Source organism: Balaenoptera ricei, chromosome 4 (genome assembly GCF_028023285.1).
Source record: "Balaenoptera ricei isolate mBalRic1 chromosome 4, mBalRic1.hap2, whole genome shotgun sequence".
Taxonomy (NCBI): Eukaryota; Metazoa; Chordata; class Mammalia; order Artiodactyla; family Balaenopteridae; genus Balaenoptera; species Balaenoptera ricei.
In genome coordinates this window covers 106,870,353-106,896,119 of record NC_082642.1, presented here as the reverse complement: position 1 = coordinate 106,896,119, position 25,767 = coordinate 106,870,353, and the positions used below count along the sequence as shown (strand labels likewise).

At 36.4% G+C, this 25,767-nt stretch overlaps 1 protein-coding gene across 9 annotated transcripts in view; it reads left to right on the top strand.

The window, feature by feature from the left end:
• BBX (BBX high mobility group box domain containing) overlaps positions 1-25,767 on the top strand; it is a 286,046-nt gene that overhangs the window by 188,900 nt on the left and 71,379 nt on the right. For all 9 annotated transcript variants that reach the window (XM_059921202.1, XM_059921201.1, XM_059921206.1 and 6 more), the window contains 2 exons: positions 14,479-14,674; positions 18,744-18,811. In XM_059921202.1, coding sequence (XP_059777185.1) covers positions 14,479-14,674; positions 18,744-18,811 — 264 coding nt within the window. The remainder of the gene's footprint in view (positions 1-14,478; positions 14,675-18,743; positions 18,812-25,767) is intronic.

The following is a 25,767-nucleotide window of genomic DNA, read 5'->3' as shown; positions in this document are numbered from 1 at the left end:
AGGTTCAGTTGCTTTGAAAATCCTTTATACAATTGGTTTCTAGGCATAAGTGATACTTGTTTCAACTTATTTACCAAATGGTTTTGAAATTACGTTAAAGTACAGGTAATTGTGCTGGTGCTTTTTGTGTTAATATTGCAGCCTTAATTGAAATGTCACTTTAATCAACAAAAACTTATTGGGTGGCTTCAATGTACCGGGTCTTAATGATTGTTAGTGATAAATACGGTCTCCGTTCCTCAAGGTCCCCTCTCTCCAGGCAGTCATTTTTAAAACTATTTTTATATGTGTAAACTTGTAATTTTAAACCCCCAATTTAAAATGTGTTCTCTATTAGGAACAAGACATAGTCTTGCAGCATAGTTTGCATGTGAGTGTAAATAGTTATGTGATGTTCACCAATATCTATTCTGTCATTACCAATTGAATGAGAAATACTTAATTTTTTCCATTCTCTTCTTGTTTTTAAAATATATTCTTAAAGTAATAATTAATACAACTTTGAAGAGATCATTTTTTTTAACCTGTTAAAACTTTCTCTGACTCTTCCCTTGCTTTTTGGTTATTTTCTATTTGTGCATCCGGTAAGATGGCATACCTGTTTTGGGATTTGTTTTTGGTTTCTTGAATAATTTCCCAGTACTGATTGGCATTGTTGAAAAAATGGTTGAAAGAGGGTTTCATATTCTCTGATGAATCTCATTAGAGCAATAATTAGTTATAAGTAATTTAAAAAATACTGTCCTAAGGATATAACCTGGGTTCTTTTCTTAAATTCAGCAGTGTGCATGATGGTGCAGTGTTGTGGACATTCACAGGCTCTAGCTTCTTCAACTGCCTGTTAGGAGACCCAGAAACAGTATTATTTTCCCTTTTAACATTTTCCCTTACAAATATATGAATATAAGCCTGCATTTTTGACTAGGATATTGCTGGAAACTTCCACATGCCACTTAAACTAATAGTCATAGTTAATTAATGGACAGTCAATGTAGAGGATCACATATGTTGTCCTTCAGGTAGAGCAGAGTCAGTGCAAAGAAGAGGGGAGGACCTGGAAAGTTAAGGCAATTTTGAGTGACCTTTATAATACCCCCTCCTTTGGTTTTTTTTTTTTTTTTTTTTTTATGTATTTATTTATTTATTTATGGCTGTGCTGGGTCTTCGTTTCTGTGCGAGGGCTTTCTCCAGTTGCGGCAAGCGGGGACCACTCTTCATGGCTGTGCGCGGGCCTCTCACTATCGTGGCCTCTCTTGTTGCAGAGCACAGGCTCCAGACGCGCAGGCTCAGTAATTGTGGCTCACGGGCCTAGTTGCTCCGCGGCATGTGGGATCTTCCCAGACCAGGGCTCGAACCCGTGTCCCCTGCATTAGCAGGCAGACTCTCAACCACTGCGCCACCAGGGAAGCCCCCTCCTTTGGTTTTTGTAGGATCTGAGGCATGAGGCAGAATGCATGCATTTATTGATTGGTTCATTCCAGACTGGATGTTTTACCTACGCACAAACATGTAAAGTCAGTTATCCCATTCTTCAGAGCAGGGATCTAAGGCTCTTTGGAGTTAGTATCTTGACCACCTCTACATTGGTGGAGCCTGGGATACTCTTGCCTATTTGCCTCTAGCATCCTTTTAGTATATACTGCTCACTTTAGACAGCTGAGAGACTAGAGATTTGAGGAAGTCAGTCAAAAATGGTAACAATAACGTGTCGTGGGTCTTACGGGAAGAGTCTGCCTGTGCAGAGGTTGGGGTCAGGTTGGGGGTATTTCAGGAAAGGCTTTATGAAGTTGATAGAATTTGGCGTGGGCTTTGGTACAGGATTCAGAAGAAAGGCGAGGATAAGAGCAGATACGGAAAAGAAAGAACAATTTCAAGAACAAGAAAGTTTTACCCCAAGCCTGGGGTATTTCTATCAGAGTAACAGGAAACGATGATATAAAGGCAAAAAATCTTGAGAGACTGGCCTGAAAAGTTGGAAGTTCAGTTGTGTGTCAATAAAAGAGCTGTGGAATTAAATGCAATAAAATACAGCTTGAAGGGAAACTGTAATAGCCTTTCGTAAATGTTGGTATCTGTTGTCGTCAGTAGTCTAGGAGAGATTATCACCACAAATCTCCATGGGGTCTTTAGTGATCAGTTCTTCCTCCATGTTTCTTCAAGATAAAATTAACATATTCATTCCCTTGCTTTGATTTCATCAGAAATGTATTCTTCTCCAAAGAAGATTTACCGTCATTTTCTCATGTATTACTCTGAACAGTTTTTGTTAATTATCACATCATGCTTAACAGGATTTGTATTTTTACAAGAATGCTGTGGCATCTTTCATACTACTAAGCTAGAGCAGCACCTCATTTATCCCCACATTCTGGAGAAACAAGTGTTAAACAAAAGTGATTTCTAGGTAGATGAAACTTTGCTGTTTCTTTAAACACTCTTATTTTATATATTTATCCTGGAAATTTTATGTAATATTTTGTTTAAATACTTCCTTACTTAAAAATTTTAGAATGCTTGTTGAATTTTTTCAAAATTTCAACCCATTGTTTCTCTACAAGAATAATTTTATAATCTGTAATTTGGTGAGACCTTTGTGAACAATTGAGTTACAGTCATATTTTTATCTGTATATTAAATGATTCTTAACCCTTTTGTTCTTTTGAATTTCCTCTTTGCTTTTCCATGAGTCTTTCTTTTCGGTCCACCCTCAGCTGTCAGTTGACATTTTTTTCTTCTGTCAGCCACTTTGGACTGCCTCTAATGAAATGACTTTACTCTGTGTGGGGTTTTCTGAGTATCACTTAATTAGGGGCCCGCCACTTTGCGGGGAGGTGGGTAGTAAAACCAAAGATTTGGGCTTCATGTTTCCCAGTACTTTTTGTTTCTGAGACCTTTCCCATTCCTGTGTTCCAGATGTCAGGACTTCCTTACTATAAAAAATATTCAAGTGTTTATTTTTGAAATAATAATATCAAGTTTTGAATATTGCTTTATTCTGCCCAGGATTCCATTATAAACATTTGACTCATTTAAGCCTAAGAATAATCCCATGAGTTAGATATTATTTTCCGAAAGCGAAGGATGAGGACACTGTGGCCCAGAGGACTTAAGTGACTTATCCAGGGCAGCAAATTAGTAGTAGTAGAGCTTGGGTTCTCATACTTGACCTTCTCCATTCTCAGACCTTTCTGAGTTTCCACATCTATAAATTGGCAATAAAGATGCCTGCCCTCACAGGGTTGAGGTAAGATGCAAATAAGGCATTGTGTGCACAGGCATGGTATGAAGTTTAAAATGCTATACAAACGTTAGTTGTTCCTGATAAGCAAACTTATGTTTGTTTGTATTTGTTACTTCTTTACCTAGTAATCTTTTACTGTTTTTATTAGGACCTGTTAACATGCTGAAGTGCTACTAAAATACAAAATTAGTCTTTGAAACACAAGAATCAACAAAACTAAAATGCATCATTTGCCCAACTTGGCAGATACTGTCCAATGTGATTAATAATCCCTAACAAAATAGATGTTCCATTAAGTGAGCTAACTACTTGATTTCAGAAACATCAATCCATTTGCTAATTGTTAGTAAACACTACCATTTAAATATTCAAATCAAATAAAATTATAGGGACTTTATAAAGACCCCATAGCTAATGATAAAAAAAATAGACCTCATAGTGAGTGACATATTGAGAATTTAAACTGAGTCTCTTAAAACTAATTTTTGGTATTGGTTTCAGATGTTAATATTTGGATTGATTGAGGGACCTAATACTCCAGTATCCTACAGTAAATCTTGATTACTTTGGAATTTGTGGTCATTCAAAGGGATGTAGGTAAAAATTAACTTTTGTACTATTTGAAACATTGCAAATTCATGCCATAAACTATTTTTTAAAGAAAAGGTTTAAAGTGTTTAAGGAAATTACTAAACCTAAGCAAACACATTTTTTAAAGAAAACATTTTACAATTCAAATTAGTTAACATGAATTATCTATTCATACATTTTCAGAAATGTAGATAGTTTTCTTACCCAGATCCCTATCTACCTTTTAAAATGTACCAAAATTACATTTTAAAAGAAATTCTGAAATTTGGGGTACTTTTTAAATAGTGCTAACTGATTAAACTGACTTTCTCCTCCTTACCCAAATTAGGGAGTAAAATTGTCCTTTAAAAAACTTTATACGTGAACAGAAGCAAGAAAAACTATAATCCTGCAGCCTGTGGACCAAAAACCACAGTTACAGAAAGATAGAGAAGATGAAAAGGCAGAGGGCTATGTACCAGATGAAGGAACAAGAAAAAACCCCAGAAAAACAACTAAATGAAGTGGAGATAGGCAACCTTCCAGAAAAAGAAGTCAGAATAATGATAGTGAAGATGATCCAGGACCTTGGAATAAGAATGGAGGCAAAGATTGAGAAGATGCAAGAAATGATTAACAAAGACCTAGAAGAATTAAAGAACAAACAAACAGAAATGACCAATACAATAACTGAAATGAAAACTACACTAGAAGGAATCAATAGCAGAATAACTGAGGCAGAAGAACGGGTAAGTGACCTGGAAGACAGAATGATGGAATTCACTGCTGCGGAACAGACTAAAGAAAAAAGAATGAAAAGAAATGAAGACAGCCTAAGAGACCTCTGGGACAACATTAAACGCAACAACATTCGCATTATAGGGGTCCCAGAAGGAGAAGAGAGAGAGAAAGGACCAGAGAAAATACTTGAAGAGATTATAGTCGAAAACTTCCCTAACATGGGAAAGGAAATAGCCACCCAAGTCCAGGAAGCGCAGAGAGTCCCATACAGGATAAACCCAAGGAGAAACACGCCGAGACACATAGTAATCAAAGTGGCAAAAATTAAAGACAAAGAAAAATTATTGAAAGCAGCAAGGGGAAAACGACAAATAACATACAAGGGAACTCCCATAAGGTTAACAGCTGATTTCTCAGCAGAATCTCTGCAAGCCAGAAGGGAGTGGCATGATATACTTAAAGTGATGAAAGGGAAGAACCTACAACCAAGATTACTCTACCCGGCAAAGATCTCATTTAGATTTGATGGAGAAATCAAAAGCTTTACAGACAAGCAAAAGCTAAGAGAATTCAGCACCACCAAACCAGCTCTACAACAAATGCTAAAGGAACTTCTCTAAGTGGGAAACACAAGAGAAGAAAAGGACCTACAAAAACAAACCCAAAACAATTAAGAAAATGGTCATAGGAACATACATATCGATTATTACCTTAAACGTGAATGGATTAAATGCCCCAACCAAAAGACATAGACTGGCTGAATGGATACAAAAACAAGACCCATATATATGCTGTCTACAAGAGACCCACTTTAGACCTAGGGACACATACAGACTGAAAGTGAGGGGATGGAAAAAGATATTCCATGCAAATGGAAATCAAAAGAAAGCTGGAGTAGCTATACTCATATCAGATAAAATAGACTTTAAAATAAAGAATGTTACAAGAGACAAGGAAGGACACTACATAATGATCAAGGGATCAATCCAAGAAGAAGATATAACAATTATAAATATATATGCACCCAACATAGGAGCACCTCAATACATAAGGCAACTGCTAACAGCTATAAAAGAGGAACTCGACAGTAACACAATAATAGTGGGGGACTTTAACACCTCACTTACACCAATGGACAGATCATCCAAAATGAAAATAAATAAGGAAACAGAAGCTTTAAATGACACAATAGACCAGATAGATTTAATTGATATATATCGGACATTCCATCCAAAAACAGCAGATTACACGTTCTTCTCAAGTGCGCACGGAACATTCTCCAAGATAGATCACATCTTGGGTCACAAATCAAGCCTCAGTAAATTTAAGAAAATTGAAATCATATCAAGCATCTTTTCTGACCACAACGCTATGAGATTAGAAATGAATTACAGGGAAAAAAAACGTAAAAAGGACAAACACATGGAGGCTAAACAATAACGTTACTAAATAACCAAGAGATCACTGAAGAAATCAAAGAGGAAATCAAAAAATACCTAGAGACAAATGACAATGAAAACACGACGACCCAAAACCTATGGGATGCAGCAAAAGCAGTTCTAAGAGGGAAGTTTATAGCTATACAAGCCTACCTAAAGAAACAAGAAAAAGCTCAAGTAAACAATCTAACCTTACACCTAAAGAAACTAGAGAAAGAAGAACAAACAAAACCCAAAGTTAGCAGAAGGAAAGAAATCATAAAGATCAGAGCAGAAATAAATGAAATAGAAACAAAGAAAACAATAGCAAAGATCAATAAAACTAAAAGTTGGTTCTTTGAGAAGATAAAATTGATAAGCCATTAGCCAGACTCATCAAGAAAAAGAGGGAGAGGACTCAAATCAATAAAATCAGAAATGAAAAAGGAGAAGTTACAACAGACACTGCAGAAATACAAAGCATCCTAAGAGACTACTACAAGCAACTTTATGCCAATAAAATGGACAACCTGGAAGAAATGGACAAATTCTTAGAAAGGTATAACCTTCCAAGACTGAACCAGGAAGAAATAGAAAATATGAACAGACCAATCACAAGTAATGAAATTGAAACTGTGATTAAAAATCTTCCAACAAACAAAAGTCCAGGACCAGATGGCTTCACAGGTGAATTCTATCAAACATTTAGAGAAGAGCTAACACCCATCCTTCTCAAACTCTTCCAAAAAATTGCAGAGGAAGGAACACTCGCAAACTCATTCTATGAGGCCACCATCACCCTGATACCAAAACCAGACAAAGACACTACAAAAAAAGAAAATTACAGGCCAATATCACTGATGAATATAGATGCAAAAATCCTCAACAAAATACTAGCAAACAGAATCCAACAACACATTAAAAGGATCATACACCACGATCAAGTGGGATTTATCCCAGGGATGCAAGGATTCTTCAATATACGCAAATCAATCAATGTGATACACCATATTAACAAATTGAAGAATAAAAACCATATGATCATCTCAATAGATGCAGAAAAAGCTTTTGACAAAATTCAACACCCATTTCTGATAAAAACTCCAGAAAGTGGGCATAGAGGGAACCTACCTCAACATAATAAAGGCCATATATGACAAACCCACAGCAAACATCATTCTCAATGGTGAAAAACTGAAAGCATTTCCTCTAAGATCAGGAACGAGACAAGGATGTCCACTCTCACCACTATTATTCAACATAGTTTTGGAAGTCCTAGCCACGGCAATCAGAGAAGAAAAAGAAATAAAAGGAATACAAATTGGAAAAGAAGAAGTAAAACTGTCACTGTTTGCGGATGACATGATACTATACATAGAGAATACTAAAACTGCCACCAGAAAACTGCTAGAGCTAATTAATGAATATGGTAAAGTTGCAGGATACAAAATTAATGCACAGAAATCTCTTGCATTCCTATACACTAATGATGAAAAATCTGAAAGAGAAATTATGGAAACACTCCCATTTACCATTGCAACAAAAAGAATAAAATACCTAGGAATAAACCTACCTAGGGAGACAAAAGACCTGTATGCAGAAAACTATAAGACACTGATGAAAGAAATTAAAGATGATACCAACAGATGGAGAGATATACCATGTTCTTGGATTGGAAGAATCAACATTGTGAAAATGAGTATACTACCCAAAGCAATCTACAGATTCAATGCAATCCCTATCAAATTACCAATGGCATTTTTTACAGAGCTAGAACAAATCATCTTAAAATTTGTATGGAGACACAAAAGACCCCGAATAGGCAAAGCAGTCTTGAGGCAAAAAAATGGAGCTGGAGGAATCAGACTCCCTGACTTCAGACTATACTACAAAGCTACAGTAATCAAGCCAATATGGTACTGGCACAAAAACAGAAACATAGATCAATGGAACAAGATAGAAAGCCCAGAGATTAACCCACGCACCTATGGTCAACTAATCTATGACAAAGGAGGCAAAGATATACAATGGAGAAAAGACAGTCTCTTCAATAAGTGGTGCTGGGAAAACTGGACAGCTACATGTAAAAGAATGAAATTAGAATACTCCCTAACACCATACACAAAAATAAACTCAAAATGGATTAGAGACCTAAATATAAGACTGGACACTATAAAACTCTTAGAGGAAAACATAGGAAGAACACTCTTTGACATAAATCACAGCAAGATCTTTTTTGATCCACCTCCTAGAGTAATGGAAATAAAAACAAAAATAAACAAGTGGGACCTAATGAAACTTCAAAGCTTTTGCACAGCAAAGGAAACCATAAACAAGACGAAAAGACAACCCTCAGAATGGGAGAAAATATTTGCAAATGAATCAACGGACAAAGGATTAATCTCCAAAATATATAAACAGCTCATTCAGCTCAATATCAAAGAAACAAACACCCCAATCCAAAAATGGGCAGAAGACCTAAATAGACATTTCTCCAAAGAAGACATACAGACGGCCACGAAGCACATGAAAAGATGCTCAACATCACTAATTATTAGAGAAATGCAAATCAAAACTACAATGAGGTATCACCTCACTCCTGTTAGAATGGGCATCATCAGAAAATCTACAAACAACAAATGCTGGAGAGGGTGTGGTGAAAAGGGAACCCTCTTGCACTGTTGGTGGGAATGTAAATTGATACAGCCACTATGGAGAACAATATGGAGGTTCCTTAAAAAACTAAAAATAGAATTACCATATGACCCTGCAATCCCACTACTGGGCATATACCCAGAGAAAACCGTAATTCAAAAAGACACATGCACCCGAATGTTCATTGCAGCACTATTTACAATAGCCAGGTCATGGAAGCAACCTAAATGCCCATCAACAGACGAACGGATAAAGAAGTTGTGGTACATATATACAATGGAATATTACTCAGCCATAAAAAGGAACGAAATTGAGTCATTTGTTGAGACGTGGATGGATCTAGAGACTGTCATACAGAGTGAAGTAAGTCAGAAAGAGAAAAACAAATATCGTATATTAATGCATGTATGCGGAACCTAGAAAAATGGTACAGATGAGCCAGTTTGCAGGGCAGAAGTTGAGACACAGATGTAGAGAATGGACATATGGACACCAAGGGGGGAAAACTGCGGTGGAGTGGGGATGGTGGTGTGCTGAATTGGGCGATTGGGATTGACATGTATACACTGATGTGTATAAAACTGATGCCTAATAAGAACCTGCAGTATAAAAAAACAAACAAAACAACTAATACTAAACTTTCATTGGGTTATTTATATGGAAATATGTTAATATAAATGTTTCAGACATTACATGAAATTTCTAAAAATCTTATATGTTCTGGTATAATGTTATAAGTAATAATCCTAGTTATTACTTTAAAATGTATATCTCAGAAATAACTAATTTTCTTGTCAACTGCATTATTATGAACTGTCATCAAATCTTTAACCGTGGTCATTTTTAAGTCTTTTGTCATTTACAGACAGTTCTGGGTGTACTCTGATGATTTTGCAAATATGTTCCTATAAAAGGGTTTCATCTTCAAGAAATACATGGAAAAGACTCTGACAAGTACAGGTTTCTGGTAACGGACTGTACTGCTGAACTGAATGAATAAGCATTTTCAGAACTCTAATGAAAAACTGATGAACTCATAAAAGTGCTAACAAAAGATCAAGATGAAAAAAAAAATTAATTACATGGGACTGAGTGAACTGATGAGGATGAGTATAATTTTTGTGACTTTCTGTCTGAATTAAAAAAAAAAAAAATTCCACAAGGACTCAGAGGCAAAGAATATACAAATCAATTTTCACTGCAAAGTAAAGGAGCTGTTACAGTGGAGGATTACTGGACTGAATGTCAATATTATGACATAGTATGAGTGTGTTTCATGTTTCGTAATTGCAATCATTGTTGCTTTTGTTGTGGTCATCCATGTACAATGCTTGGTGTCAGTCGATTTATCTCTTGTAAAAATAAAATACAGTGTGTGTGTGTGAAAAAAAAAAAAAAAAACTTTATACGTGAAAATGAACTACCGTTGCCACAGTGATCCTTACAGGCAATTTAGGCAACCGTATCTGTAGCCAACTCAGTTTTTCCTTTATGACTTTTCTACAAGAGAACCAAACAATTCCCTGGTCACTTATTCAAGTCACTTTTTGAAGTGTATAGTTTTTACTGGAGTGGCTTTAACATGAAAGTTTTATAGGTTAATGTATAATTTGAAATATTTTTGTTCTGTTGGAACCGTAAACTTAATTCAATGTTCTGTCATATAAAAGTCTAATTAAATTTCCTTCCTATTAAAATATCTAGTAAGAAGAATTCAGATCTAAATGAGAAGTTTTAAAGTTTTGTGAGGGAAAGTTCCTAAAACTAAGGAAGTACAGATTAATGCCACTTCTCAAATATCTTCCTCTCCTCTTCCACCCTGTATAATGTGATTTCTGCCTGCCAATGTGAAAAAGTACAGCTGTCTCAAAATTCATTAGCTGTCTCAAAATTTATTATGCTAGGGATTCACTTAGCCCCCTGCAGAGTTCTAAGATTTAAAAGTGTGTTATAGCTCTTTAAAAATCAGATAATTCCTGTGTAATCTCTCCTTCATAATTCTGGTAGATTTTTTTTTTTATCATGGTGATATTTCACATATTTGTACCAGAATCAGCTCTCTTTTATTTGTATAGATATTCCCAGGGTCCCTTATTACTGGACCTCATCAGGGTTATCATTCTCTTTCACTCTGTTGAGAAGATCTAGACTGTAATAATAGCTAGAAATACTCCTGGACTTTTTGATACATCCCCTCCCCTCCAATTAGAAACAGACAATTGGAAGACAGTTAATAAGTACGTCTCTCCTTAAGGTGCTTTTTAAGAATCAGATTTCCCATTCTTATAAATGATCTGCAAAAGTATGTAATGTTGAGACCCAATTTTTAAAAGATTAACATAATAGAGTGTTGTCTTTTGGTGTATAGTAATGCCATTGTCATATATGAAGTAGACAGAATACTGTGACAAAGGGTATGTATTTAATACCATTATTGAATAACAGTGATGTATTATGATTGCGAATGAAATGTGGTAGTAGTTGAGGGTGGACAGAAGGGAGCCAGCATTTACTAAGCATCTTGTGTAAGTCAGGATCTGTGCCTATAAGGTAAGTTTACTTAGGTTATCTAATCAGTTGGAAATTTGCAAAAATAAAATAAAATAGGAATTTTTATATTAATGGGAGATTTAAAAAAATCAGTGTTTTAGCAGGAGGCTAGTTACCTAGGAGATAGGGCCAGTAGCCTGTGATTGATGTTCTTGGAGGATAACTGAGCTTCCCCTCCCACCCCCAGCATGAAAGCCCTGCCTTGGGGATCTGGATGGGTGGGCCTGTCTCTTTGGTCCTTTCAGTCCTGTGCTGATGGATTTTTGCCCACATGGTTGACCAGCTTGCTAATACTTTCACTCAGCTATTTGCTTCAGACTATATATAGTCTTTTTTCATTTCTCCCTTACTCAGCTTTCTCTGTAATCCCTTTCCTAATAACCTCATCACAACAAATGATTAAGCCTTTCTGTTGTCTCTTATAGCTGAATCAGAGCAAGTGATTGATGATGAGCCCAGTTCCAAGGACAGACATCCTCACACGCTGAGGGTTCTTCCTGCCTCCGCCCTCACTTGGTGTTCATACACTGCTTGTGTTGACCTGTATGTCTTTTCATGAATTTATGGCGTCTCCATCTAAGCTTTAAACTCCTTAAGGACAAGGGCTGTGTGTTATTCTTTTCTCTGTCTCCTACATTCTTAACCCTTTTGCTCAAATATATACTTGATTGAGCTAATGAATGTTGTTTTACATCGAGTTTAAGAATCTGCAAGGTTAAAATTGTAATACATTTATAGAGCATTGACCCTCATAGTGAATTCTCAGTCACCATTTTCCATAAAACCTCACATACTCCAGGCGTTTCTCTTGCCTTTTGTTCTTCAACACATAGGTAGCTTCCCCTTTTACGGACCCTCTGCAAAACCATTTTTCATGCCTGAGCCAGGGGAAAGTCCGTGGACCATGTATAAGAAGAAGTACTATTTTGATTACTGGTTGTGGATTGTAAACAGTTTGAAGGCAGAGACTCTAATTTATGCTCTTTTAGTCCCCAGTGTCTAACCAGTGTCTGTCACCTAGTTGATCCTCACAGAGTATTGAGATGGATATGGGTGGGTGGGTAGAATAAGTGCAAGAGAAAGAGATGTTTATGGTCAGTGATTGTCACTGCTTTATGTTATCTTCAGCACAGCTCCACATCATAAGTTAGTTTAAGCTAGCCTTTATTAATACCATCAGTGCTTTTAAAAATAGTTGATGCTGGTAATAATTCATTCATAAGAATGACAGTATTATCATTTTCACTACACATGTTGATTTTCATCAAAGCAAATTGGCAAGTGATTCTTAAGAAAAGGATGTAATATTTACTGGGAAAGATCTTACCTAGCAGATCGACAACATTGGAGGGGAGGAAGGGGACACCTAAGAAACAGAAGAAACCTGAAGCTAGTGACATCCATCTGTCTAGTCCCATCCGTGAATTGGGACTCTTTTCTTAAAAAACCACCAAAAGTACCCAAAACTTTTAAAATTTCTTATGACAAATGTGTTAATTTGTTTGATAGTCTTTTGTTACATTATAGAGTGGTGACCTTTGTCCAAATGACTGTTCATCTGACAGACCAGCTCATGTGCATTTTGCTGGGACAAAATAATGATGCATGTGCCTGCTGCTTTCATCTCACCCTATCATTTGTCACTTTCTACCTCCAGACAGCAGGCGAGGCTATTTGTCTGCCTCAGCTTAACATGTATATCCCCCCATGCATGTGAATGTGCTGGGATAGAGTACCTCTTACATTACATTGATACCTCCAAATTTATTCTGTTATGTGATGGTAAATTCTAGTTTGCATCTGGCCTTGTATCCCATTTTAATTATTTTTGTAGGAAAAGTAGAACTGTATCTTACTGTTTTTTACGCTTACCTTCCTTCCTCATGTACCTATGTATCAATATGCAGATGTACAGCTTTTAGTTAAAAAAAAATTGATTATTTAGAAAATTTGAATTAAGGGTGATTCTTTGGGATGATTCTAAACCATTGACTACTAACATTGCATTATATTATTTACAGTACAATTTTCATTTATATGATTTAAAGTGAAGTGGTGGAAAAAGTTTGTTAGTTGGATTACATATACTTTTCTTACACTAAGGGTAAAGGAACCCTTTTTTTCTTTAATGAGTTAGATAAAAAAGCTATTTTGAGCTTACACTAAATTAATTTTACACACAGAGTGACCATTTTAAAAAGCAAGTTTAGGAGACTGAAAGAATTGTATTAATTAAATAAGGTATCTAGCAGTAATATAACATAAAATCATTGAAGAATACATGAAAAATACATTTTATCAGATAACATAACCATTGGCAATATAACATGAATAGCAAGAAATATATTCTTGTTTAATTATTGTCAGGAAAGGGAAAGAAATGGCCGAGTTGGGGAAAAGGGAGAAAACCACAGAAAAATGAAGGAGAAAGGAAGATGTTAACAGTGAAGTCTGAAACCTCCAAGTAAAGACATACAGTTTGTGATGGATTAATCTGCAACATCACACATCACAGCTCTCAGCATGTTCACTTTTGAGATCACATGTGCTCATTACAAAACCCTGGGATGTTACCAGGTGCAGCTACACTTTTTAGATGGAAAAATTGAGGCTGAGAAAGGTTGTACAATTTGCTTAATGTCCACAGCTGGCTAATAGCAGAGGTGGGTTTTGAACCCAGGTCATCAGACTCTGCATCCAGTAATCTTTCTTCTACATGGCCCTGCATCTTCAAAGAACTAAAAAGTTCTGCATCAGTTTGCCCTACCTTGTTCCCCTTTTCCCATTCGTGATCTTGGTGCTTTTATCCCACAACTGATTACTTTGCTCTGTTAGGTTTCCCTGCATTTGCCTGTACAGTAAAGCACAGATTTAATTTTTAACATACTTAGCAAATTAAGCAGTGAGCAGAATCAAGTTACTGGCCCTGGTACTGACTCACATTTTGTAAGGTACTTGATACCTACTTTGAAATAGGTGCTGCTTTACGCACCACATTACGAATAACTCCCTTTCTCTACCAAGGTCAGGTAACTTTTTGGATCCTAAAAAAAAAAAAGAAGAGGATTAAAAGATACAAAATGTGTTGCCTCTGAACCCTCATCCCACAAATGAACTTTCTAGTAGATAAATTCATGTCCTAGCTCTAAAGCCCTGTACTGAGATTGTCATTCTTCTACAAGGAAAGAACTTACTGAAAGTGTTTTTTTCATTCATTATCTAAATAGAGGAGGAAGGTGAAGGTACTAGAACATTTTCAATCTATGTGTTAATTAAAATATGTTATCTATTCTTTATTTATAGTATAAAGATGCATTTATGAAAGCAAATCCTGGCTACAAATGGTGTCCTACCACAAACAAGCCTGTGAAATCCCCAACATCCGCTGTCAATCCACGAAAGAAACTATGGGCCTTCCCATCTGACTCTTCAAGAGACTTGCCAAGCCCCAAGAAAGCAAAGACTGAAGAAATGCCTCAGCTTAACTTTGGGATGGCTGGTGAGTTTAGACACTAATTTCACCTGTTCTTTAAGAACAGGTCAATTCATTTAGGCAATATTTTTAACAGATAATAGAAAGAGAGAGAAAAGCAAAATTTAACCAATAGGAAGCAATGGCAAATACGCAGCATAGCTTAAAGCTTTGGAGTATAACATACATAGAATGTGTATATGTAATATAGTTAAAGAAAGGAGGTATAGACCAAGTGGTTGAGTCATTACAAATATGTGTGGATTCCTGACATTGACATTATGGAAAAGCAGACAGTAATGTGGAGATTGTCAGGAGCTCAGGGAATTTTATAATGTAACAAAATAGCTTACACACTCATGCACAGTATTAAGGTGTCCCAGTAAGCACCTTAGTTATCTTGGATACCTAAAAAACCACAGTTATGTAGATTATCTGAGGATATTAAACATCGAAGCCAAGAGTATGAACACATCCATCACAAATCTGTGATGGATCTGACAGCTGTTTCTTAGAGGGAATTTCCATCCTGCCCTCTCTCTGGCCCCCATTCCTGTTACGGGCCAGGCAAATTTAACATTCCAGATGGTCCCATTTGTTATGAGACCTTAATACTCTTTGGGTGTTAAGGAATGCTACAGCATTTATTACCATGAAATAAAACATTTATATTCACCCTGCAAATGATTCTATCTTCCATGGCTATTCTAATACCGTAATCAAGAGAGGAGTTTTCCGGGATGAAATAGGGAGATTGGGCAGGATGCAAGCATTGAAGTTGGTGTTGAGCTATAGGGTTCCTGTTTCATTATTACAAGCAAATTTTCTTTAAGATGAGAGCTCTGAACATTTTGCAAAATGGAAAGCTTGGGAATGGAAGTTAAGCAGTATTGTGATGACACTTCAGTTTTTTAATAGCCAGTAGGCCTAATGAGATTTAACAGTGCAGTGTGTGATTCATGGTATAACAAAGTGTGTGGTGATGTCATATATAAATCTAAGAAATGCAGTCTGATGCAGTGGCAGCATTCTGGGGGAACAAAGTCTTCAGGTGATTGTTATGTAAGTGTCTGTAGTATAATTCTAGGTGAGCTTCCAAAATGATGCTTTTGCATATCCCAGAGGAATCAGAATAGAAATCTGTCCTTGTTTTAGCTGTTACTTTGTATAATTTTAGCTTCAACCCACTTGCTAGTAGTCTTGGTGAGCTCTCTAGACTCCCCAGATTGTGTCAGTAAGAGTCTCTTATAAAACATTTTATCATCAGGACCAAATAAGAGGATATTATGACTGGCTTCTAAATAAATTCCTTTGATTAGCATTTATCTTCCATTGCCTTTTCTCCCAGTTCTAAATCTAGATTGGTCTATGTAGGGTTTTTTTTTTTTTTTTTTTTTTTGCACACAGTGGCTCTTCAAAAACCAAAAGTAATTGTAGATAAACTACAGAAAGCAGTGAAAGATGTCTGCCTGTAGCACCGTTTCTGACAGTTTATTAATCTACCTGTTATACCTACAAATTCAAAGTGGGACCTAGACTTCAACCAGGATATTTACAAGTCAGCTTTTATTTTTTATTTTTTAAAATTTATTTATTTAATTAATTTATTTATTTTTGGTTGGGTTGGGTCTTCATTGCTGCGCGCGGGCTTTCTCTGGTTGCGGCGAGTAGGGGCTACTCTTCGTTGCAGCGCGCGGGCTTCTCATTGCGGTGGCTTCTTGTGTTGCAGAACACCGGCTCTAGGCGCGCGGGCTTCAGTAGTTGCGGCGTATGGGCTCAGTAGTTGTGGCTCGCGGGCTCTAGAGCACAGGCTCTGTAGTTGTGGTACACGGGCTTAGTTGCTCTGCGGCATGTGGCATCTTCCCGGACCAGGGATCGAACCCGTGTCCCCTGCACTGGCAGGCAGATTCTTAACCACTGTGCCACCAGGGAAGCCCCTACAAGTCAGCTTTTAAAAACAGCATTCTTTAAGCAAAATACAGGAAAGAAGGAAAACAACTTTCTCGCATTTATCTCATTATATATAAGGGCCTGTGACGGATGTTGGAAATCCATGATCAGAGCCCTTGTTAAGCTAGTGTATAGTGGATAACGTTGGTGTGATGTTCCTTTTTAACACAATGAAAGCAAATTAATTTGCCTTTAATTGAAACTTGGTGCTTAGCTGTTTAAATCTAGGGGATACTATAGGGCTTTTAGAGGCCAGTTTATGCTTTTCCTCAACATGGAATCTCATTTTGTTTTGTTTTCCCAATAGTCCTTGTCACATGACATTTTGCATTTTGAATAACCCCAAAGCAGTCAAGTGTATGATTTCCAAGGAGGGAAGGCTATGTAGAATTTAATTTAGTAGAAGCCCTCTCGATGAAGGGAAAGCATGCTATTTATATAAATATATTTTTGATATATCCAAATAACATTATATAAGTATAAATTAATATAAAAGATGATGATTTCTTGTCTGTGTTTTAGTATCTATACAGCAAAGTCATATTGGTATATAACTTAAATAAATTATCATGGAAGTATGTTCCTATTTTACTTTATAATTTGAACTAACACATTTTTATCTTTATTAGAATGCAGTTATGCATTCTGATCTCTAGAATGGCAGCTGCAAAAGTATTTAGCTGCCCAAAGAACCAAAGTACACCTTTACTTTCTGCTAAATTCATTTCTCTCTCCGATTTTTATTTGCCAGTAGATTTACGTGTCTCTTTTAGCAGCCAAAATAGTTCATAAACTTAACATTTAATTAAGGATGGACTCTTAAAACAACAAAAAAGAGTCTTATTTCAGCAAACCAGCTCATGTTCCTCTGTGTATTCCTACGTGGCTACCTTCCAACATGGACCTGTTTTGTGACCACCTGATTGTTTGGTGACATATTTTCCCCTCTACTAAGCCGTTCCTTCCTTCCTTCCTTCCTTCCTTCCTTCCGCCCTCCCTCCCTCCCTCCCTTCCTTCCCCTCAGATTCTTTTTTCAAAAAAAAATTTTTTTTTTTAATTTGACTGTATGTAAGATGTAGTCAGAGTTGCTTCATGAGTTCCTGAGACAGACAGTATTCAAAGATGTACTTAAGGGCATATCTTTAAACAAAAAAATCAAAAAAGAAAGAGAAGAGAGACACCTTAATGTCTTCAGGCAACACTATGCCCGATCCTCATTTTGAATTGTAGAGAGATTACTAAAATAAAAAGTGCATTTATTGAGGACCAATATGCACTGGGATAAGCACTGACTTAGGCAGTTTCAGATATGTTAGTTCATTGAAGTTCTGAAATTTAATTCATTTAAGACAGCCTTAAAGTCTATAGGTTTCTTATTGTCTGTACTTTCCTTGTTTAGATATAATCCTGGGTCATAGATCTACCAGTTTGCTTTCATTTTCTCTTTCTTTTTCTGTTGATTATTGAAGGAATGAAAACAAGGACCTTTGGTAGTATAAAAAGGGTTCATTTTCAATGTTAAAGGTATTTCGAGGCCTTTCAAGGAAGGGCCTAACTGTACCCCTAAGATTTAAGATGTTATAAATACATCATTGTTTAATTTAAATTTGTTTTTGAAAGTTTTAAAGAAAGAATATTTGAACAAAGCCCACTAGATTTTTGGAGTCCCATTTGTAAAATATCTCCCTGTTCTCTAGTTCCTCTGATGGCCTTGTTCTTTTTATCAGCCCTGATATCATGTGGCAGAAATAACAATTTGAGAATAACAAAATCTCAAGTTTCTTAGAAGACAAGTATAAGCACTCTTTCGTTTAAAAAAAAATCCATCCAAACTCGCCATGCAGTAAGGAAAGAAGCATCACATTAGGAGATAATTCATGTTATAAACAGCTGTGGTATTGAAGAAAGTATTTTGTTGGAATGGTGGACAACAGTAGTATTTAAAAAGCCCACAAAAGTATGAGTACTAAGCACATGTACCCCAAGTTTTTCCTTCATAAAGAGTTTCAGAAGTTTTCTGTAATAAGTTACATGTCGTTCTGTTGGATTTCTGATTGCTAGTCTTTGTGAGTATTCTTTTTCGACTCTGGATTATAGGTACTTCATGGTTATGAATTGATGATTTACTTGTTTTTGACTTATTTAGATCCTACTCAAATGGGAGGCCTGAGCATGCTGCTTTTAGCTGGAGAACATGCTCTTGGTACACCAGAGGTAAGTGGTCCCTCATCCCTCTCCACTCTGCTCCTGCTGGGGGTTGAGAACACAGACATTTGTGTTCTGTTCACACTGTTAGTTCTACAGTTTCACTTTTTACAGCTCATGAATAAACTCTGCTTTAAATTGTTTTCATTAAGATCTCTATGTGCACTATATTGTGCCTTGAGGGTAACAGAGTAGGGTACATAAACCCAAAAGGACACAAACACAAGTCAGGTGCAGATTTTGAGGTTCCCTGAGCATAGGAGTAAGACTTGCAATGTACAGATAATTAGCATTTGCCATGACTGTGTCATGGGGTCCATAGGGTGGATCCTATGATTCATTCATTCTATTCATAACATTCTCTGCTTTTGTGATGTTCTCATTAGACTTGCTAGTGAAAAGATGAGAGTTAAAAAAAGCATGAAACTGTCAGTCTCTCTGGTACCTGAATAAATTCAAACTCCTGTTTTTGAAAATCAGGAAACATGGCATTCCAAGATTGCTTATTTTTTAAAATGGAAAATGAAAAGAGACCCAGGCCCTTATGACCTTGGTTTCATTTTTTATTCCCTTGTATTGTTATTGGGCTGTTTTTGCTAAATATTTTTAAGTATGGTTTTGATAGGCAGGTAGTATCTGGTAGCCATGCATAGTTCGCATTTGTGGAATTCCTCTATCTTCCAGACCCATTTAACAGAGGCCAGATGCAGTGACCTGCAGATCATATTATTTTACCAAACTCAGGTCCTTGAGCTGGAAGTTTTTCAGTCCCCAACCAGAGTTGCTATTTAGGACAAAATAGCAATTTTATTGCATATATATATATTTTTTCTTTCTTTCTTTCTTTTGTTTTTTAAGTCGTGTGCGTGCTATATGGATTACAGTTGAAGTCTATTCAGATAATCGTTTTAGAGGATACCACATAAGATATTTACATCACAAAAGGTTTTTATTATTTACAGTTTATATTGGGGATCCATAGTAGTTGACCATATGTTCAATTTGATTTAACTTTTTATTTCTATTCAATTCAGTGTAGCAATAAATGTGTAAATTTGGTGGACTGATAGTTATTTACATTGTACTAATCTTTAGCTAGAAAAAGTAAACATGTCACTTTGTACCTTTGCATGCTCATTATTCAGCATGTTTGTACTTCCTCACACAATAGCCTTCTCTGGCATCATTTTACTTTCTAACACATGGCTGCTCCCTAATAGCAATCAGACTAACTCTCACTTGGGTGTAGAGTATCCCAAGCATGTTCCCACAGGTGAACGTTGGAGTAATAATGGGCATTTGACCTCTCAACACAGTCTGACTCATGATTTCCAAGAATACACTGTATTGTGAAAGTCAGTATCATCTTTTCTAACAGGTTAGATAATAATGGAGTTTTCTTCCCAATATCTATTAGCATTCCTTTTAACTTTCAGGAAAAAATGTAAACAAATAAACATCTAAGAACTTACAGATAGATGCTATCTATCTGTAAATGCTAGTCAAAGAAAGGAATACTTTTTTTTCTTTGATTAAAGTTTGTCTCTTGGGCTCTTTTTAGTAAATAGCTCTTCTCACAGCTTTTAAGAACAGCAGAGTTTGACACAAGCAGTTTAAACCATGCATTGGTCAGCCTTCCATTTCTGATGAAGGGGAACTGTTTTGAAAATTCTCAAGCTAAAGAAATAAAGTTAAATGGCTTAAAGAGGTAAACTGTACAGGAGAAGGGAATTTATGCTAAGGAAGAAGTTGCCAGCACTTAGGTCTTTAAGAACCACTTCTAAGAATACAACTCTTTCTTCATAATCCCTACTTTTCATCTCAGATATATTTAGGTCATTATTGAAAATAATCTTGAGATACTGAAATAATAAAGCAGCAAAATTTGTATAAAATAATGCTGTCTCTAAATATAATTAGTTTGAGAGTTTATGTCATAGGTATCAGTAGATTTCATTTAGCACCTAATTTCTATGCAATGTCTTATTCCAAATATGTAGACATGGTCATAGAACTTTGGGGGCTTATGTACATTGGCAGATGACAAATACAGTGAATACATACTTATATTTTTAAAAGAAAATTATAAATATAATGAGATACGGAGAGAAGTACAGAAATTTCATGCTTCTGACATTTGGAACAATTACTGTGAAGTCTGTGTATACTATTAGGTAGGACCAGTCAAATAAAGTGACATTTTACAAAAATTCTGCCACAGAGGAGGTCTAATCGTAATGGCTTTTTAAAATGCCACGAGAAAATTCTTATTCTGAAATATTTTATTTAAAGGGAGATTTTCCTTTGTTCAGTAGTCTAAAACCTAATCACATAGAAAAAGTCCTCAAAAGTCTATTTTTTTAATATAGAAAATTTAATATAGGTAATAGCTGTATTTTTAAAAACAATTCTAGAAGGTAGAGAGGCTTGCTGTTACGGGAACAGTAAAATTCCAGGTTAAAAGCTTCTTTGGCCTGTACAGTTTTCCAGATCTACATGTGATGTGCTCTTAGGGTTTTCAGAGAGAAATTATATGTTCTTGAGATAGCAGTGAGCAAATAATAACAAGAAAAATGTTTGAGTTTTCTCCTTTTTTTCTCAGTCTTCTGATTAACTCTGAATCTGCCACAGTAGATTTTTGGCGTTATCAGGTCAACATTTTTATATGCTACTGTTATTAAGCCAAGCTTGGTTCTGTAATTTGTGTCTCTGATGAATAAAAGGGATAAAAATTGCATTTATAGCTTGATTCTTTTTCACATAAATGATCAGTCCTATATTTTCTTTATACCCAGAGTACATTGAAATGCATTACATATTTGGGATAAATTTTAAAAAGCAGTGTTTGTTATTAAAGAGTTTATGGATTAAAGAACCAAAATAAATGTATAGGCATACCTCATTTTATTGCAGATACTGCATTTGCAGATATTGCATTTTTTACAAATTGAAGGTTTATGGCAACCCTGCGTCCATCCAGCAGGTCTATTGGCAACATTTTTTCAACTGTATTTACTCGCTTCGTATCTCTGTGTCACATTTTGTTAATTCTTGCAGTATTTCAGACTTTTCCTTATTATTATATTTGTTATGGTGGTCTGTGATCAGCGATCTTTAATGTTACTATTGTAATTTGGGGAGGGGGTGCTACAAATCACACCCATAGGAGACAGCGAACTTAACTGATAAATGTTCTGTGTGTTCTGACTGCTCCACCAGCCAGCAGCTCCCCCTCTCCCTCATCTCTCTCCCTCTCCTCAGGCCTCTCTATTCCCTGAGACACAACAATGTTGAAATTAAATCAGTTAATCACTCTACACTGGTCTCTTAAGTGTTCAAGTGAAAGGAAGAGTCACATGTCTCTCACTTTAAATTGAAAGCTAGAAATGATCAAGCTTAGTGAGGAAGGCATGTCGAAAGCTGGGAAAGGCTGAAAGTGAGCCCTCTTGCACCAAACAGCCAAGGTGTGAATGCAAAGGAAAAGTTCTTGAAGGAAATTAAAAGTACTATTCCATTTAACACATGAATGATAAAAATGTGAAACAGTCTTATTGCTGATATGGAGAAGTTTTAGTGGTCTGGTTAGAAGATCAAACCAGACACAACATTCCCTTAAGCCAAAGCCTAATCCAGAGCAAGGTCATAACTCTGTTCAATTCTATGAAGTCTGAGAGAGGTGAGGAAACTGCAGAAGAGAAGTTTGAAGCCAGCAGAGGCTGTGAGCCTCTTAAAGCTCTGTTCATGAGCTTTAAGAAAAGGTGCCATCTCCATAACATCAAAGGGCAAGGTGAAGCAGCAAGTGCTGATGTAGAAGCTAGAGCAAGTTATCACAAAGATGTAGCTAAGATACTTCATGAAGGTGGCTACACTGAAAAACAGATTTTCAGTGTAGATGAAACAGCCTTCTATTGGAAGAAGATGCCTTCTATTGGAAGAAGATGCCATCTAGGGCTTTCATATCTAGGGAGGAGAAGTCAATGTCTGACTTCCAGGCTTCAAAAGACAAACCCACTCTCTTGTTAGGGACTAATGCAGCTGGTGACTTAAATTGAAACCAGTGCTCATTTACCATTCAGAAAATCCTAGGGCCCTCAAGAGTTAGGTTAAACCAACTCTGCCTGTGCTGTGTAAATGGAGCAGCAAAACCTGGATGGCAGCATATCTGTTTATAACATAGTTTACTGAATATTTTAAACCCGCTGTTGTGACCTACTGCTTAGAAAAGAAGATTCCTTTTAAAATATTACTGCTCATTGACAATGCATTTGGTCGTCCAAGAGCTCTGATGTAGATGCACAGCGAGACTAATGTTGTTTTCATGCCTATTAACACATCCATTCTGCCACCCATGGATCAAGGAGTCTCTTCGACTTTCAAGTCTTAATTATTTAAGAAATACATTTTGTAAGGCTGTAGCTGCCATACATAGTGATTCCTCTGATGGATCTGGGCAAAGTCAGTTAGTTGAAAACATCCTGAAAAGGATTCACCATCCTAGATGCCATTAAGAATGTTTGCATTTCATGGGAAGAGAGCTAAGTATCAACATTAAGGGAATTCCCTGGCGGTCCAGTGGTTAGGACTTGGCGCTTTCACTGCCAAGGCCTGGGTTCGATCCCTCGTCGGGGAACTAAGATCCCAAAAGCTGTGCAGTGCAGCCAAAAAAATAAAAAACAAACAAAAAAAATAAACATTAACAGGAGTTGGGAAAAAGTTGATTCCAACCCTCATGGATGACATTGTGGGGTTCAAGACTTGCATGGAGGAAGTAACTACAGATGTGGTGGAAATAGCAAGAGAACTAGAATTAGGAGCTGAAGATGTGACTGAATTTCTTCAATCTCATGATAAAACTTGAATGGATGAGGAGTTGCTTCTTATGGATGAAAAAAGAAAGTGGTTTCTTGAGCTGGAATCTACTCCTGGTGAAGATACTATGAAGATTGTTGAAATGACGAGAAAGGATTTACAGTGTGGCATAAATTTAGTTGATAAGCAGTGGTAGGGTTTGAGGGGATTGACTCCAATTTTGAAAGAAGTTCTGCTGCGGGTAAAATGGTATCAAATAATGGTATTGCATGCTGTAGAGAAATCGTTCGTGAAAGGAAGAGTCAATTAATGTGACAAACTTCATGGTTGTCTTATTTTAAGAAATTGTCACAGCCTCCCTAACTTTCATCTGCCGCCAACCACCCTGACCACTCAGCAGCCATCAATGTCGAGGCAAGACCCTCCATCAGAAAAAGGTTGACTCACTGAAGGCTCAGATGATAGCATTTTTTAGCAATAAGGCATTGTAAAATTAAAGCATGTCCTTTCTTTTTTTTAGGTATAATGTTATTGTACACTTAATAGACTACATTATAGTGTAAACATAACTTATATGCTCTGGAAAACCAAAAACTTTGTGAGACTAGCTTTATTGCAGTATTCACTTTTGATTGTGGTGGTCTGGAACCGGACCCGCCGTATCTCCGAGGTTTGCCTGTATTGAGCAACACAGCCATCAGGGAGTGACACCCTACACCCCCCCGCCACACACACACTCAAAATAGCAGCCTAAGCTTGTCTCTACTGACACCCAGTGAAATGTAAGCATAGAAGTCTTATTAGGAACAAATGAAGCTTTTTAATCAAGAATATATGGTATAAGCTTAAAATATGCTAACCAGGGGGCTGTAGAGAGCCAGTCCGTTCTACAGTGTCTAGCAGCTTAAGTGAACACTTTTCCTTTTTACTTTAAAGGAACAAGAAAGAAAAAATAGAAGAAATAAAAGTAATAATGTTCACATCAAACTCTGGGAAGAGCTAAAGAGAAGGCAGTTAGTTACATTGAGTTAAGCCTTTATGATTCATATCGGTGAGTTACTATCTGAAGATGAAAATGTAATAAAGTATAAGTATTTGATCTAGAATTTCTAGAAGTAATCTCCAGGACTGAAAATTTCCATAGTGTTATATTTTTAACTTATTTTAATAAAAATGTAAAGCTAAATTAAATTTAAAAAATAAAGGCAGGGAGTGATACATTTCAGAAATGGAAGGGGAGATTATTCAACACATAATATATAGAACAGCTTGGAATAATATTGGAAAGGTCGACATTTCAGTATTGGACTTAAGTGAGCACCAGAAAGTCATCTTGGCTAAAACAGAAAAGATGGTTTGGGGAATAAAAGAAAATAAGAAAAGTTAGGCAGAGTAATCTTGGCTGATGAAAAGGTTTGACGGTATCAATATCTATTTAGTTGAATGAATGAACTGAAGGCAAACTTTCAGATGTTTGGGAAGTAATATTAGACCTGGGTCTGTGGTTTTAGAATGCCTAGTTCTTTTGTTGGAATGAGGAGATATGACAGTAGAGTTACGACCAAGCCACGTTTTTCTTTGCCTTCCATCCTGTAAAATGGAACTAATGACACCCACTTGTTTTTCTCTTTCTGACTTACTTCACTCTGTATGACAGACTCTAGGTCCATCCACCTCACTACAAACAACTCAATTTCGTTTCTTTTTATATACACTACCAAATGTAAAACCGATAGCTAGTGGGAAGCAGCCGCATAGCACAGGGAGATCAGCTGGGTGCTTTGTGACCACCTAGAGGGGTGGGATAGGGAGGGTGGGAGGGAGGGAGACGCAAGAGGGAAGAGATATGGGGATATATGTATATGTAAAACTGATTCACTTTGTTATAAAGCAGAAACTAACACACCATTGTAAAGCAATTATACTCCAATAAAGATGTTAAAAAAAAAAATAATAATACCCACTTGCTTCTAACTCCTAAGACATCTATGAAGATTAATTAAATAAAACCTGTAAGGCATTTTCACCTCTCCTGAAAAGCATTCTTGTAGGTACCTAGAATTATTACCATAATTTATCCTTGATATTTCATACTTAACTTGAAAGCTTATATTATGTCAGGCTATTACTCCTACAGGCTATAGTATGTTTTACCA